Source organism: Accipiter gentilis, chromosome 2, assembly GCF_929443795.1.
Source record: "Accipiter gentilis chromosome 2, bAccGen1.1, whole genome shotgun sequence".
Classification (NCBI taxonomy): domain Eukaryota; kingdom Metazoa; phylum Chordata; class Aves; order Accipitriformes; family Accipitridae; genus Astur; species Astur gentilis.
Window position 1 is genome coordinate 4,668,671 of NC_064881.1, and position 15,525 is coordinate 4,684,195.

The window sequence follows — 15,525 nt, forward strand, 5'->3', positions numbered from 1 at the left end:
GTCGTGCATTCCTGCTTCTTTTTTGTATAGAGCAAACTGGTTCTTTTTTAATACATAATTTTAGTAGAAATACTTTTGCGTGGAGCTATCTCCTCTCAAGTTGTTCTTCTGGCATAGTATCAGAGGAATAAGGTAATTTTTGTCACCACCAATTAAAAAGTTTTACGAAACAGGACCGTTATAAAACAATTAAACCTTGCAAATGCAGTAGTCTCTAGGAGGGAAACCCTGGAGGAAATTCTGCTTATTAAAATTGCAATTTTACTTTCCATTAAAAAGGAGAATAAGACAACAGAAGATGGGCTGGCAAGACAAATTATTTCTTAATGTCAGTTGAGCTTATTTCAAATGAGATAACATATCTACACCAGGTTGGGTTCAACACATTTTTGCGTCCTCAACTCATTTATCTAATTCAGTCATCTTGATTATAGCCTCATGGACCTTCATTTTCAGAGAAAGAATTTTGCAACAAACAACCTACACAACACGCTGATTACTGAACAGTTAATTCTAATTAACTTGGCTATGGCAAGAGAATTTTGATAAAGTCCTAGAATGCAAATACAGTTTGGTTATTCTGGCCAAACTTCTATAAAATAAAAACCCACAGCAGAGTCTCCAGATGAGACATCAGAGTGATAGGGATCTAATTTAAAGAAACAAATGAGAAAATTAAAATCACAAATAATTTATTCTTCCGTTAGAATTGATGGAGTACAGTTTTAAATAGCAATGAAGTACACAGTGGTGGAAAATTGGCACAGAACCTACAAGCATTTCATTCATAATAATGTTCCTCATGCCATATCTGTTCAAACCTTGATGTGTATTTTCTACTGACTTTAAGAAAATTGTTTTCCCTTTAAAAATGAACAAATTGAAAATCTTGTCTTCCATGTATAATGTCATACTTACTATGAACACCAGTTGTTTTTCTCTCCCCCTGCCCCCCACCCTAAACACGATTGCCAACTGAAAAAAAAAAAATTTACTCCTGGGCTAATTTTCAGTTTTGTCATTTATAAGTTGCCAGGAATTCTTGAACACATATATTCCTGCACAACAGGATATCCATTTATTCATCTGATATACAGTTGCAGGACAGTCTCAAAACCAATTTTTTGTGTACTATGCTATTATCAAGGTGCTGCCTCTATCTCACATGCAACACTATAAGCATTAATGAAGTTCAAAACAAAATTTGGCATTTACCTCACCAACAGGTTTTATATTTGATGTCATAAAACATCCCTTGGTCTCATGTTAACCAATAAGAAAAATGGACACACACAAAAAATGCCCCCTTTCTAAAGATATTAACTCCCAATTAGGAAAATTTAGATAGGCTTTACAAAGTCATCTAGGCTATTTTGATACATACAAATTATTCAACTAAAGGTTAAAATACACTTATACAATACAGTCCTGACCTCCATATTATTTTTCAAGTTCTTTGCATATTCAAGCCAAGTAAAATTAACACTTGTCATTTTCTTTGTTATTGCAATTATTAAGAGGGATTACAGCTTGCTTATGCAAAGCTGTGACAAAACACTTGAGAAATAAACCCCAAACATTTATCTTGTTACCCAAAAAATGTTGCAGAAAATTGTCAAACTATGTTAGAAACAATTTTTACAAAAATGCCTCACTCAGAAAAATTGAAAAGCTTAAAAAATTAATCTTTGCACAAGACTATATTATACTGTCCTTAATTATGTTCCCATTTAGATAACTGGGATTCTCATTCTTTGTACATGGACCTATCAGTGATGTATGATGCTCTCCATCTTTTTTCACTGTTATCTTTATTGTACACCATTTCGAGACTTATACAATCAAGCACTTATCATGCCCCTACCCATTTTTAACAGTAGATTTCTTTTCCTGCCCAGCGAGTAGTGTACTGTCTTGCATATTCACCACATGAAAAACATAATATACAAAATATTGCTGCTGTAAAAAGTGTGCATTTCCCCTTTCCCCCTACAAAAAAAATCTGTGGAAAAAATATTAAATTCCCATAACCTTCATAAACATACAAAGCTGTTCGCACCTTTCAGTCTGTAACAGTCTATTTGACATACAGTTCTCAACTCACTGCAAATTGTTATGTCACATATTTTCTGTCCAATATTGCCATCTAGAGTAGAGATGTGAAATCAGTTTCTGAGAATCTACAGTCTTTAACAATTAACCCATAAAGACTGTATACCATAAAACAGCCACAAGATTTTTCCAAAAGCTAGATGGAATGGGAGGTTCTCATCTCAGGAACATGTCCACAGTGCTGAGGAGACAATATGGCTGCTAATAGATATTGCCTACTGGAATGTGAGTACTTTTTCACTGTTGATAATTCCCATACTGACCCTAAAAAAAAAAAAAACAAGAAAAAAAAAAACAAACAAACCACATCAAAATACATCATTAGACCACAAGGCATATTTTCCTGTATTAAAAGCTGAAATCAGAAGACCATCCAAATAAACTATGATGTTAAAAGGTGGAAACAAATAACAATAAATGATAAACCAATATGAGTAAGTGGTACAGCTTCATCTCACTAAAAAACCTTTGTGTTTTAATGTAAAAAGTAAGACTGATGATATGGATTTAAAGCTAGGAACCTAATTTGACCAGAAAAGTATACCTTTGGATTCAATAGACTACTGTAAAATTTGCAGAACACCATCAGAAATAAAAAATGGGAATTACTTCCCACCTAAACTTTGAAAATTATTTCAAAAAGACAAGGTCACCTAAATTCAAAGTAATTTAGGAAACTAACCTGCCTTTAGAGATACCTAAAAATATTCATGTATCAAGCATCACAGAATGGGCTGATACATGGATCTCAAAAACCAAGGCACATCCCAGTGAACATAAAGAACTAGTCAACATATCCTATGGGAATCAATTACTCCATACATCCGACACACAGAATTATTACCCTTATTGATATTCTCTATTTCTTTTGACAGAATGTCATGTACTGCAGAGGAGGGCAGAGGTGAAAGCATCAATGCTACATGCTTACCATGATCCTTCACCACAGGGTTCAAGGCTTGCAGAAACAAGTAGTGTGCTAGGAAGCGAACATTCTCCAAACCGCAGTCCTGCCACCATTCCACATTAAGTACCATCATGATAAGGCAGTATTTTAAATTCCAGTTTTATGTTACAATGTCAGTTTTTTCCATTGTAATATGGCAATCAGTCAGGAAGAAGAGTTTCAGAACAGCTGCCAGATGAGAATTTAAGCAGCGCAATTCCTATGGGAATGGCTAGTATGAAAGAGAGGTCTTCTATAATTGAGTTTCCCAGTGGAACTTAGGCTCTACTCCTCCAGTTTGGACAGTCTATCTACAGAGAGGGTTATCCACTTCTACTGCAAAGCAAGCTGGAAGAAACTCAGCAAATTGAGATTAAGTTTCCTTGACCCTACATTTGCCACAAGCAAAGCATTTTTCTGTAGCTTATTATTTGCAGGAGGAAGCTATTACTTCAGTGCATAAGCATTTTGTTTATCTGTTAAGTAATTAGAAGTAATTGCATCTCTAAACTACCACACTGAAAGAGTTTGTTCCTTCTTCCTTGTATTTTCTAATTTCTGTAGAAAGGAAGCCAACTGTTCTCCTTTAAAAATGCAGGCAATTGTGGCTATTCTTATTTCCAAGGGGAAGTTCTTCTTGAAAGTTCAACTCATCTTCTACTGACATATCAGGATTTTATTTAAACACTAGAACCTCAACTTGATCGTAAGGTATATTTAGTTAATCTCCATTTTATTTATGCTGAGAAAGTAATAGCGTGTGTTTTAATGATATTTCTGGATTCATATTGCAAAGATTAATTTTTACAGTTTAGTACCTTCTACAGGAATAAAACTTCCACTTCATCCTTTAATTAGAAGACAGTTTTTTTACAGGAGTCCTCCACTACAACTCCAGCCTAAAGTTGTGGCGGTTCTTTTTTGGTTTAAACTTATATTAGCAGTGATAGGAAAGCAGCAGGTTGATTTGCAGGTCACCTCTTTCCCATGTTTAGTGTTCCTTTACATTGCGTGGAGAAAATCTGTGCAAAAATAGGCTTCATGTCTCCCTACACAGCTCTACAGTAGAAGGACCTCTGTTGCACACCTGAAGCAATTCTGCAACTGGAGAGGATTTGTGTTTGTGGAAAATCAATTCAACCATTTTTATTGCAAAGCAGTAATGAAGAATGATCTACCATGAGATTTAGGAACCTCATCTTTCATATTAGTCATTCACCATGAGGCTATGAAACAGATCACCTTAATTTTTAAGGTCCAAAAATATTGCCTGGAGGGTCTCACCTTGCAAACGCATAAGAGAATGACTAATCACACCTCCAGACAAATGGTTCTGGGTAACTTGCCTGGAAAGAAAATCCCTAAGAATTGTATATACACACCTGACAGACCATGTCCTCAAGTTCGTTAGTTTAAACGTCCACAAGAAACTAAGATTATCAAATGAGTAAGAATCACAACTTTCTCATCAAATGAAAGAATACCTGGTCATATCCATAAGGCCTCTGCTGTGGTGGCTGTGGTGGCCCAGGCTGTGTGGGTCTGTATCCCCCATACTGCTGGCCTTGTCCTTGTGGATAATTGGGATACTGAGGTCCTGGACCACTCTGGGAGGGGCCTGGAGATCATTAAAATGGAAACAAACAAACAAACAAAAGAAAGATTGCTTAGGGTGTTAGGAAAAGAACAGTAAAACCATTGAATTTTAAAATTGAGCAAGGCTGCAAGTATCACTACTGTGTAATTAGGTCTCTTCCTTCTTAAAAACATAACAGGGATCAGTGGTGCTCCCCTCACCCTGGAAAAGCACCTTAGCTGACAGGGCCTGTGCTTTAACCACAGAAACCTTTACCTTTATTGATATATTAATTATTTATTATCAATGCATGTAGTTCCACACACGAGGTCATAGGACAGGGAAGAACAAGGCAAGAAATGACAAATCACAAAGACAAGCACTTCCAGGATTTAGGCAGGCACACTCTTCTCCTACTGTATGCTGCTCTAGTTCCAGAAATTTGTAATGCCAGGAACAGCCAGATGATCAGCTGCATTTAGCATTTGGACCTTTTGAAGAGACTAGCAGTGCTGCACTGCTCGAAAGTCAGTTCTCGCACTACAGCAGGCAATCATAAATGGGATGTCAGACAAGCAAGTTACATGCATAAAATGTGAGATGTAACACAGTAAACACTATTGTGGGATGGAAAAAAGCACCCTCTACTCCATACTCATCTGGTCATCTTAACTTTCCAGGAAAAGGGTAGAAAAAAAGCCTTTGGCTCCAGCGTTTTTTGGCTGTAAAAGGAAGCTGTTCTTTTGTCAATACAAACTCTTTCTGTTACTACTCACAGGGACTCAGCCTGTCTACCACTGGAAGCTGCACATTACTACCATCAGGCAGTGCAGCTGTGTTCTAAACACAATTAACCTCATCCCCTGCCTTGGGAGAGGTAGTGTACTGTGTATTTCAGTGACACTCCATATGGATCTTTTCCAATGGATCTAAGTTAGCTTTTTCAACACCACCCCTTAAAAACTGGCACAGTCAGCAAGATTTGCAACTCTTCAGAATTACTTTCTTTTAAACAAACCAACACCATTTCCCCCCCCCCCCCCCCTCAGAAAAAACAGATGAGTTTTAGCAATAATGTAATTCAGTGCTAGAGAAGGCTAGTTCTAGCTATATTAAGATGACATCAGCTGGTAGCTCCTTCAGTAATTCTGGATCTATAAGACAGTCAAAAAGATGACCCGGAGAAGAAAAGCTCCATATGCTATTACCATTCTCCTCAGGCCTCAAAACCCCTTGAACTATGCAGTTTCAGCTTTCTACAGTGGAACAAAACCTTAAAGATTGATAATAATGACTGGGATGCTGATTTATTTTTGCAAATTAGAAAGCAATTAAATATTAAATCGAGCAAGGACACTACATCCTAAAAAGTGCTGTGTTCATCTGACAAATGAAACTTGGTTTTATTTATTCATGGTGATTTTTTACAGTTGAATTCTAAATATTCAGTGACAGGTTTTATTAAATAAAAATGGAACTTCAATATAGAAATTGAGAAGTATGCTATTTGGGTTTACAAATTATGGTGGGTAAGTCGCTCCGACAGATTTCTTCATTCCTTTCCTCTAGTATTTCTTAACCCAAATATTCAGAGTAAGTCAGATTTTATTTCTTTACTTACAAAATTTAGAATAGTGAGCTGATGGACCTTCACTCTGATCTTCATTCTGTTACTATGTTATGTTTAGCAGAATATAAGTACATAAATATTATTTTAGAACTATCAATTCATCCATAGCCTCCAAAAGGAGAAAACTTGCTAAAGATCCTCTTGAAACTTAACTCTGTCTCATTAATACTGTATTTAATGCAAATCTGGCATTTATCTGCATGGCAAACAAGTCATGCATGCACTTCCTTGCATACCCACAATGCTGAAAGTTTTAGCACTTAAACCTGCAACAAAACTAAAAGTTAAAATATATGGAATTAGATTTCAGATTCCTTTTTCTGAGATAAGTATGTTCAGCTTTACAATATGCAAGCAAGTAAAACTTAAAAGAGCAGTATTTTCAGCATGGTCTTCTGACCTCAAGTTTTCAGAAGTAATGCACAAAAATTACATGCTACAAGTTTTCTGTTTGGGAGGTTGTCCCTGAATCCAAGGACTACATTATCTCACCTGTGGCAGAGGATTTCTCATTCCTGCCATACATCAAAAGGTTTGCACTACTAGTGCAAATTTATATGACAAACTCTCTTCAAAGCTGCATTGGCAATGCTTATATTCATTTCCTTACTGATCAGTACAAGAATTTAAAAAGAATGATTCATGTATGTTGGATGAAATTTTAAATTAGTTTTTAAAAGATTTTGCCCTAAATGGCAAGTCCAAAGATGAAAGGGTATATAAATGGCTCTTTGCCATCTTTATGCCCTCCTGACCATGTTCACCTAGAGAGGACAGAAAAGAGCAGAGTCTTTCTTGGTCTTTCTAAATTACAGATGCCTGTTATAACACTGTCTAGTCAGTCACCTTCGGTTTTTTCTACCACATCATCCTAGATTGCCAATAGATCTACTTCCCAAAAGATACTGTCTTCTACACTTTCTTGTTTTGGACCAGTGAAATTGCAGGCATACAGCTTTTTTGGACAAGCCTGGCCTTTCAACCCAGTAAAACCAGGGATAGAATAACATATGAGGATCTCTCTTAGTCTTTTCTGTCATTGCTCTCTGTGTCTTCAGGCTCTTACCATAACCCTGCTGTTGTCCTGGATAGCCCTGTTGGCCTGGATATTGCTGCTGTTGTGGTGGATAACCCTGCTGTTGGGGTGGTCCTTGATATGCATCTTGCTGCTGACCATATTGTGAGTTTCCTGTAAAATCATTGCAAGAAAGCAAAAACTTATAAAGATACCTACTTTATTACTTTTTTCCTTCTAAGATGCACAGCCAACAACACAAGAACAAAATGAAAATGCAATATTGATTTCAAAAACTGAAGAAAACAAAGAAAACTCAAACCAAACAGAAGGAATTCGGCCAAACAAACTGCAGTTAAAGCCAATTTTGCAAAGTTGAACTGCAGCATTTTCAGCATCTCTGCCAAACGAGCATTACATTTACTGGAACATCACAGTCATAAGATCATGACTATGCTAAATAAAATAAAAAAAGACAAAATTAAGGACAGCTACAAGAGCACAGACTAGCTACACAAGATCAGCAAGCTGTTTCCTAACGGCACTATAATTATACAAAATATATACACACACAAAAAGATATACAACTGAACCAACAAATTTATGTTTAAATAAAAATTTCCATTGAGGTAAAAAAAAAAATATCTAGAGTGTTTTAGTCATTTTACTGTTGTTAGAAATGGCAAATTGTGGTTATATATTTTAGGTGTTTGCAAGAAATTATTCTGAATGCTTCAAGTTCCCTGCAATTTTCAAGACAGGCAGCAACTAGTATTCTACAAGAGCTTTGCATGGGTTTAAGTTGTGTTGTGTAAGAATTTTTGTTCCCGTTGCAGGTGGGGGAGGAAAGGGAATGTATGTGCGTATGTGTGTGAAGGTATATAGATACCTCCTTCGTAGTAATGTTGTGAGGAATCCTCATAAGGCCTATCGTAGCCTTGTTCAGGATACGACGGTTGCTGATAACCGTAATCATTATGACCTACATCAATTCGACAAGAGACAGGAAGAAACGTTAATGGCCTCTGAGTGAAAACGCTAAAAATATTTCATTTCTCAGAAAAATGAAAAAAATTTCAACTGGATATACATGAAAAAGAGTTTTCAATTGTATTAGCCAAAGACTTATTAATATGATTTCCTTTCATATTGAATTAACATGTGACAGGAAAAAAAAAAAAGGCTTAGTGCAGTAGTTTTAGCAACATCACAGCAAGGGATGGTCTTAACCTTCTGATAATCCTTGTTGGGGGGGCAGGGGGGAGAAGTACTTTATCTTTCACTCAAAAAAAAAAAAAAAAGAAAAAAAAGAAAGCATTTAGGCCTTTCACATGTAAATAACCTGAATTAAATTAGAATGAACAAAGAAAGCAATTATCATACTTTGTCTAACACCTGTTCTGCTGATCTCCAATTCAAAAGCATATGCTAAAAGCAGTGTGAAATATAACAAATAAAGCTCAATGAAGTTATGAACCACAGTCTACATTAGATTTTGCTTTTAAGTGACAGAAAAACAACATTCTCAAGGTTTTCCCTACAAACAGAATTCCTACAAGTCTTAAAACTATTCCTCTTACATTCCAGTCCTGAGTAGGATCATTACAAACAAACCTTTCTTTTCAGAGACTACAGGCATCTCTGATTAAGAAACCAATATATATGCAGTAAGCACCCCACCTGTTGTTATTTTTAGAACAAATATATTTTGTCTTACAGATGACCAAAACATATCTTTTTGCTAACTTGGTCAAGAAAACAAGCCAAAATTGTGTTTTAATTTGAAATTAAATTATACAAATTATATAAATTTGGAATAAAATTTTGGAATAAAAATAAGGAAAGGAGAAAATAGTTCTAAAACTAAGTGGTTTTTGTAATTAGTTCTGCAACTGTACCATACGTCATTGACTGAATATAATATAAATACATAACAATTAAAACAAGTCTTATATTCTTTTTAAGTTCTACGTAAGAGTAATAATAAGGTAATGATCAAGAACGAATCTTTAGAAGGAACAGGTCTAAGAAAATTAATCTGTGCTGCCACAGAGCTGTTGATGGTAATATTGAATTACCCTTACTAAATTAAATTGCCTGTAAACATTTAAAGTTCATGAGTATAACGTAAAAGTTCCAAAATGAAAGCTTAATAATTAAGAGTTAATGCAACTTGTAAAGTAACTCTGCACATATACCTCCAAAAATAACACATGTAAGCTTACATAGACATGGCTTGATGTAACTTAAAGTCAATTTAATTCAAATTAAAACTCAAACAACTTGTATCCTTTTATTTACAATAAGTAGTTGCTTTGGCAATTACACAGCTTTGCTTTGTATACATTTTTAAAATGTTAACATCTACCACATTCCTTGAACTTCATAAGATACCATTAAGTTGCACACACGGTTATCACAGTAGTCATGAGTCAGCATCTTTGTTCTCCCAGTCTCTGCTCAGCCTAAAAACAGGTTAATTACAACTTTTCTAACTTATAACGCAATCCAATAGCCTTCAGCACTCTAAATTTCAAGAGGTAGGAGGACAGATATATGAAATTCAAAGTTCTGGTCTTGTCTTGAAAGTACTAGCGGGACTTCTAAAGAGGATTCACAATTACAATCTCCTCAGGGCAGGGACCATTTTATTCCTTTGTAAAAATTAAACTAAAGGCCCATACCATAGCAGCAATAACACATTTGTGCGACTTATATAAAAACTAAACACTAAGTTAAAAAATAGAATATTTACAGAAAAACCACATCTTCGTAGCAAGTTTTTCCACTTCAATAAAATCTTTAATAAAAGGATATCGCCCCATCTCTTATTTATAAGAAAGTTAATTCATCTGTTTTTCCAACTGTTTTAATTCATCTCAATTATACTAGATATGCTAAGGAGCCTTCCATGCTTTTAGATAAACGAATTGCAGAACTTCATTTTGCAATACTAAAACTGTTGTTAGAGATTCAAATGGGAGTATTAGAAATTACATGCTTTGAGTAGTTGTATAATTAACTAGTCATAGTAACTTAAACTGTAGTAACAATTCTGAATTTGGAAAGTTTTGTAAATGTGAGGTATGATATCCAATTACTATTCTTGCCTTTTTCCCTAATTTTGGGCATATGACTACATTAGTATTGGGCAGGTATAGAAAATGGGAAAGTTAACATTTATGAGAGATTACCATCAGGGTAATATTGCTGGTTCATGCCTTCTGGAGGACCTTGTCCACCATGACTGTATTGGTCCCCATAATAGTCTTCCTGGCCTGAGTACTGCTGTGGTGGGCCTGAAAAACCACAACCAGTCAATACGTAAATAACTTGTTTTCTCTGTTATAAAGCCTGCTAATTTCTGATTCTAGTATGAGAAATATTTCTCAAATGTACTCCCCACCCATATCGTTGCATTTCAGACAACATATGTAATCTGGTTTATTTAAAAAAAAAAAAAAAAAAAAAAAAAAGAAAAAAGATCTCTATAGACACACACACACACAAGAGTTGTTTGGCTGCACTAGTTTGAGCACATAATATATCAAACTTCAGTTTTGAGCTCATTTTAGGAACATGTGTATAACACACTAAGGTGTTAAAAATAAAGTTATTCCTTTTCTAAAAGGACTGGAAGGAAAAAAAAACAGAAAGAAGCAAGATTGTGCAACATTGTTCCTTTTTTGTAATTGAGCAAATTCAGAATGAAGCAGGTACTCTGTTCGTTTTCTGTACCTATCATTTAAATATCAAAACAGAATTCTGCACCAGCATATCTGAGATGTGTATTTTTATACACTTTTTGTCAGAAAGAACTCAAAACAAAAGAAATACTTGTCTTCATGTTTCATGGTGATACCAGTAATCTGTTGCTGCAAGAGCCACCCTTAAAAGGATAACAAAAAGAGTCTGCAAACAAAGTCTGTTACACCCAATGACTTGATCAGAATTTGGTGTAAGCAAGGAAGTGATTTAAAATAGTTTTAAAGATGGTTATTTAAAATCATTGTAAAAACACTGAAGTTAAGTCCTACCTTGCTGTGGCGGCCTGTATGGAGGAATCTGTCTCTGACCCATCATGTGATTTCCTTGATTAACTTGGCCCATCATTCCCATAGGTGGCTGCTGCCCCTGGTAATGCTGGCCACCTGCTTGTGGCATGTTGTATTGCTGGGAGGGAGGCTGCTGGTGCATCATTGGACCTGCAAAAGGAAAAGTAGCAAATATGTTGTCTGTAACACATGATTTGTGAGTAAATCTTTCAAAAAGAACACTGACAACCCAACCTTTAAAAAGGAACCAAAAAAGGCTCTGTATTTCTAGTGCTCTCATAAGGATTCGTTGTTTCTGGACCTATATAAACACAGGCAATCAATTCAGTAACCAAATTACAAAATAGAACTCGGCCTAAATAAGGCTGCTTTCTAGATGATTTTTCTTCAAACTACACAGACATCAGTTTATTCATGCACAAAGATAACTGAAACACTTTCACCATTTTCTGTTTGTTTTAAAAAGCTCCTGCAAAGTGTAGATGAAAACCTGATAGTGAAACCTGGGTAAGTCATAGAAAAATCAGTCAACATTGTAAACTCTTCATGGCATAATTTTAATACACGTGTAGTTGTTGTTGCAGTTCATCAACAAGCTCTTATCACAAAATAAGCAATTTTATCTAGCCTGTAAAGACAAACCACATGTACCAGTGAGTCAGGCAATCACACAACAGGCAGCATGCAGAAAGGCCCACAGGAATATATGCTCTGCCCTCCACTGAACAGTCCCAAGCAGCCTGTAACAAAAAGCTTCTTTCATACCAAGATGCACCAAGTTTCTGTGAATCACAGGCAAAGACCAGGAGAGATCAAGTACTGTCCATGTTTTATCAACTGAGAAAACCTGATTAAGGCTGAACTTGGAGAAATGCAAACTTCAGTAATGAAAACAGACAGTTAAAAGAGCACTCTATTGACACCATACAGCAATGAAAATTATGGTTACACCATTTCGTTACATGAGATTGCAGGTTACATTGATATAACAAAGAACAGCTTCTTCACATCCTCTGTAGTTCCACTTCAGAAAAGTTATTCCAGTATAAAAATATGAGGAGGAAAGAGTTGTGACAAGGAGTTAAACTTCTTAAAACAACATATTTTTATAATACATTAATTCAAACCAGTTAACACATATTGCACACTTTCTAATGGTGAAACCCTAAGGTTTTTTTTCCTTTTAAAAAAATTTATTTTATAAACTACTAAGACAACAACTAACCAATCTCACAAATCAAACCATCAAACTAGCACAGCCACTCCTCAGCCCCATCCCAGGAGAAAATGGAAGGTTATCGTCTAGTTTTCTGTATGCTAGATTTTGCCATTGCATTTACTATTTTTAAATAACTAGGTGCTGGAGCACAAGCAGAAAGTCCTATGTGAAACAACAGTACTGGAAAATTACCTAGACACAGTCAATACTGACAATGGATTTACATAAGGAAAGGAATACATAGTCACTTAGATCCTGTTTATGTGGGGTTACGAGAGAAAGTTAAGCCAAATTAATTAATGGTATGAATTCAAAGTGCGTTAGTTAAATCCCATTAAACCCCTGTGCGGAATGTCTCAGTGAGAAGCAAAGTGGCCTTAGTTCTGTTAAGCTTCATTTTCCTCTTAAGGTAAATATTGGTCACTCTTAAAATGATCCAGTTATGCTTCCACCCTTCAGCACAGTTTCTGTGTCCTGATTTTGAAGAAAAAAAGTGGTTTGAGATACCATAATTATTTTTCACTTAGCAAAAATATATTTCTTTTTTTGATCTTCTGAACGAGTAGGTAATTTAGATCATTCTACTTCACCGCTCCTCTCTTTGGAGGTACTGAGAAACATTAGGCAGCCTCGAAAAAAAATAAAAACTTGTTGCCGTAATATTCCTAGATCTCAAGAAAGCTTGTTAATTAACAATATTAATATTAGTCACAATACAATGTGATAAAATGTGTTGGGTCCCCATGGTGCAATGTAGAGGTTTTCTGTTTGCTTTTTAAATTAGAACTTCATTAACGCTTTGTAGAGCCACAATGAGAATTCACTACCCTGTATCAGACTGTGTATTGTGTTAATAACAGAATGCCTGGCTTCCTTCCAGTTTGGTTCACATCTCTCTCTTATTAAGAAGATACGTAAAAGAAGAACCATGGTCTCTATCGTCTCATGCAACAGAACCGTTTTATGGGGTAGTTTTGAGGGGTAAGAGAACTTTGAATTTGTTTTTTCTTTTGAAAGAAGACAGTTAACTCTATCCCAGCTGAAACCAGAACACCTACATTAAAGCTACATTTATTCATCATATAATACTCAATATGACGTAAAACTAACCTAGAAAACCCCTTCACAAAACTGAAGTAAAAAACTTAAGACCATTAGTTCATGATCTAAGACTTTCTCATATTTGTAGTACATATTTTTACAGCCCACTTAAAATACAGCTCTTGAATGTCCAATCAGGTTACCACAAACTACACTCAGTGGAAGTCATGACCTCTTCCTGACTTGGAGGTAAGACTTCACACACAGAAGTTCACAAAGCTGTGCACTGCAAGAGAAAGCTCGCTGTTTTCAAAAATTCCCCTTAGAAGTTCTTTTTTAGTGAGTTTCTATGACTATTTATTCCAGAGAGGACAAAATATTGTATTTGTACAGAGTCCAAAATGAGTCTACAGTCCAAAATGTGTCCAAGAAAATATTGTGTAGGACTATCTCTGTAAATATGCAAGTACACAAGCAGACTATTGTCTTTCCAAGAAACTATTTGAACTTTGGTAGTACAAAAGCCCTATAAATGTTTCTGTATATTCAGAAGGCATCCTTCACACATCAATAGACTGGAAGCATTCCTGGAATAAAAGTCTAAAGAAAAAGATGCTAAGAAGTAATAATATAGGTCCTGTGAGTAGTACAGGCAATTTTGGTAGTCATAAAACAGGCATTTGAAATGCACAGTGTAGACCCAAATCAGTCTTACGAAGTAAGTGAATGTATAAAGCAAGCCAGGACAATAGGTACTAACTGAACTGCTCATTGTTCAATTTTATTAAAAATAGTGTACATTATCAAGAATACACAACATTTTCCTCAACTGCTCATTTCAAATCTGAGACCAGAAGTACAGTGAGGATGAATCATAGAATCATAGAATGGTTTGGGTTGGAAGGAACCTTAAAGATCATCTAGTTCCAAGCCCTCTGCCACAGGCAGCGACACCTTCCACTAGACCAGGTTGCTCATCCAACCTAGCCTGGAACACTTCCAGGGATAGGGCATCCACAACCTCTCTGGGCAACCTGTTTCAGTGCCCCACCACCCTCATAGTGAAGAGCTTCTTTCTTATGTCTAATCTAAATCTACCTTCTTTCCGTTTAAAGCCATTACCCCTTGTCCTATCACCACATGTCCTTGTAAAAAGTCCCTCTCCAGCTTTCCTGTAGGCCCCCTTTAGGTACTGGAAGGCTGCTAGAAGGTCTCCCTGGAGCCTTCTCTTCTCTGGGCTAAACAACCCCAACTCTCTCAGCCTGTCTTCATAGGATAGGTGCTCCAGCCCTCTGATCATCTTCATGGCCCTCCTCTGGACCTGCTCAAGCAGGTCCAGAGGAGGATGAAAGAGCTGCAGAAAAACTTAGTGGTTTAAAAAGGTCTCCTTAGCTTTATCTCTTCTACTGAAACTCAGATACTGGTGGTAAATGCTATGAGAGGACAAGAATAACTGCTGACATAGTTGAAACTTCTGAAGAAGCAGAAAAGTGAACAACCACACGCATAAGTGAACTGGTGGCTCTGCTGTTCTGATTAAAGAGCTATGGAAGCAGCTGGGTATAACCAAAAAGCAATGGTACAAGCTATTGTCTCTTCAGTCTTCAAAAATATTTTAGTTTTGCTCCTAAGAAGAGGTTTATTCTTTAGGCATTTCACAACGTGCACTTGTATCAGTAATGCAATTGAATATGCACATCTAGAGTATCAGAAAAGTACACCGTGCCAGATTTACCATGGTAAATCTTGTCATTGTGTCCACTGTTACATATATAACAAAATCTGTACCTAGCAATGCAGCAGCTCTCAGCAAAACTTTCTTGTTGTTTTTCTTTGTTTACAAAACAATTTGCTTGGTTTTAAACATAAGTGATGGTGGTAATTCTTGCAAGAGCTACCTTAGGAACCCTACTTTAGGGTAAATTTAACTT

At 35.9% G+C, this 15,525-nt stretch overlaps 1 protein-coding gene across 4 annotated transcripts in view; it reads right to left on the minus strand.

The window, feature by feature from the left end:
• Positions 1-675: 675 nt before the first annotated feature.
• Positions 676-15,525, minus strand: part of SS18 (SS18 subunit of BAF chromatin remodeling complex) — a 45,552-nt gene continuing 30,702 nt past the window's right edge. For 2 of the 4 annotated variants that reach the window (XM_049820969.1, XM_049820978.1), the window contains exons 6-11: positions 11,317-11,484; positions 10,474-10,578; positions 8,169-8,261; positions 7,331-7,453; positions 4,543-4,676; positions 676-2,376 (exon numbers count right to left, since the gene is read on the minus strand). In XM_049820969.1, the coding sequence (XP_049676926.1) occupies positions 2,350-2,376; positions 4,543-4,676; positions 7,331-7,453; positions 8,169-8,261; positions 10,474-10,578; positions 11,317-11,484 (650 nt within the window). In that variant the 3' untranslated portion in view covers positions 676-2,349. The remainder of the gene's footprint in view (positions 2,377-4,542; positions 4,677-7,330; positions 7,454-8,168; positions 8,262-10,473; positions 10,579-11,316; positions 11,485-15,525) is intronic. The other 2 variants (XM_049820985.1, XM_049820993.1) reach the window with 2 other exon arrangements.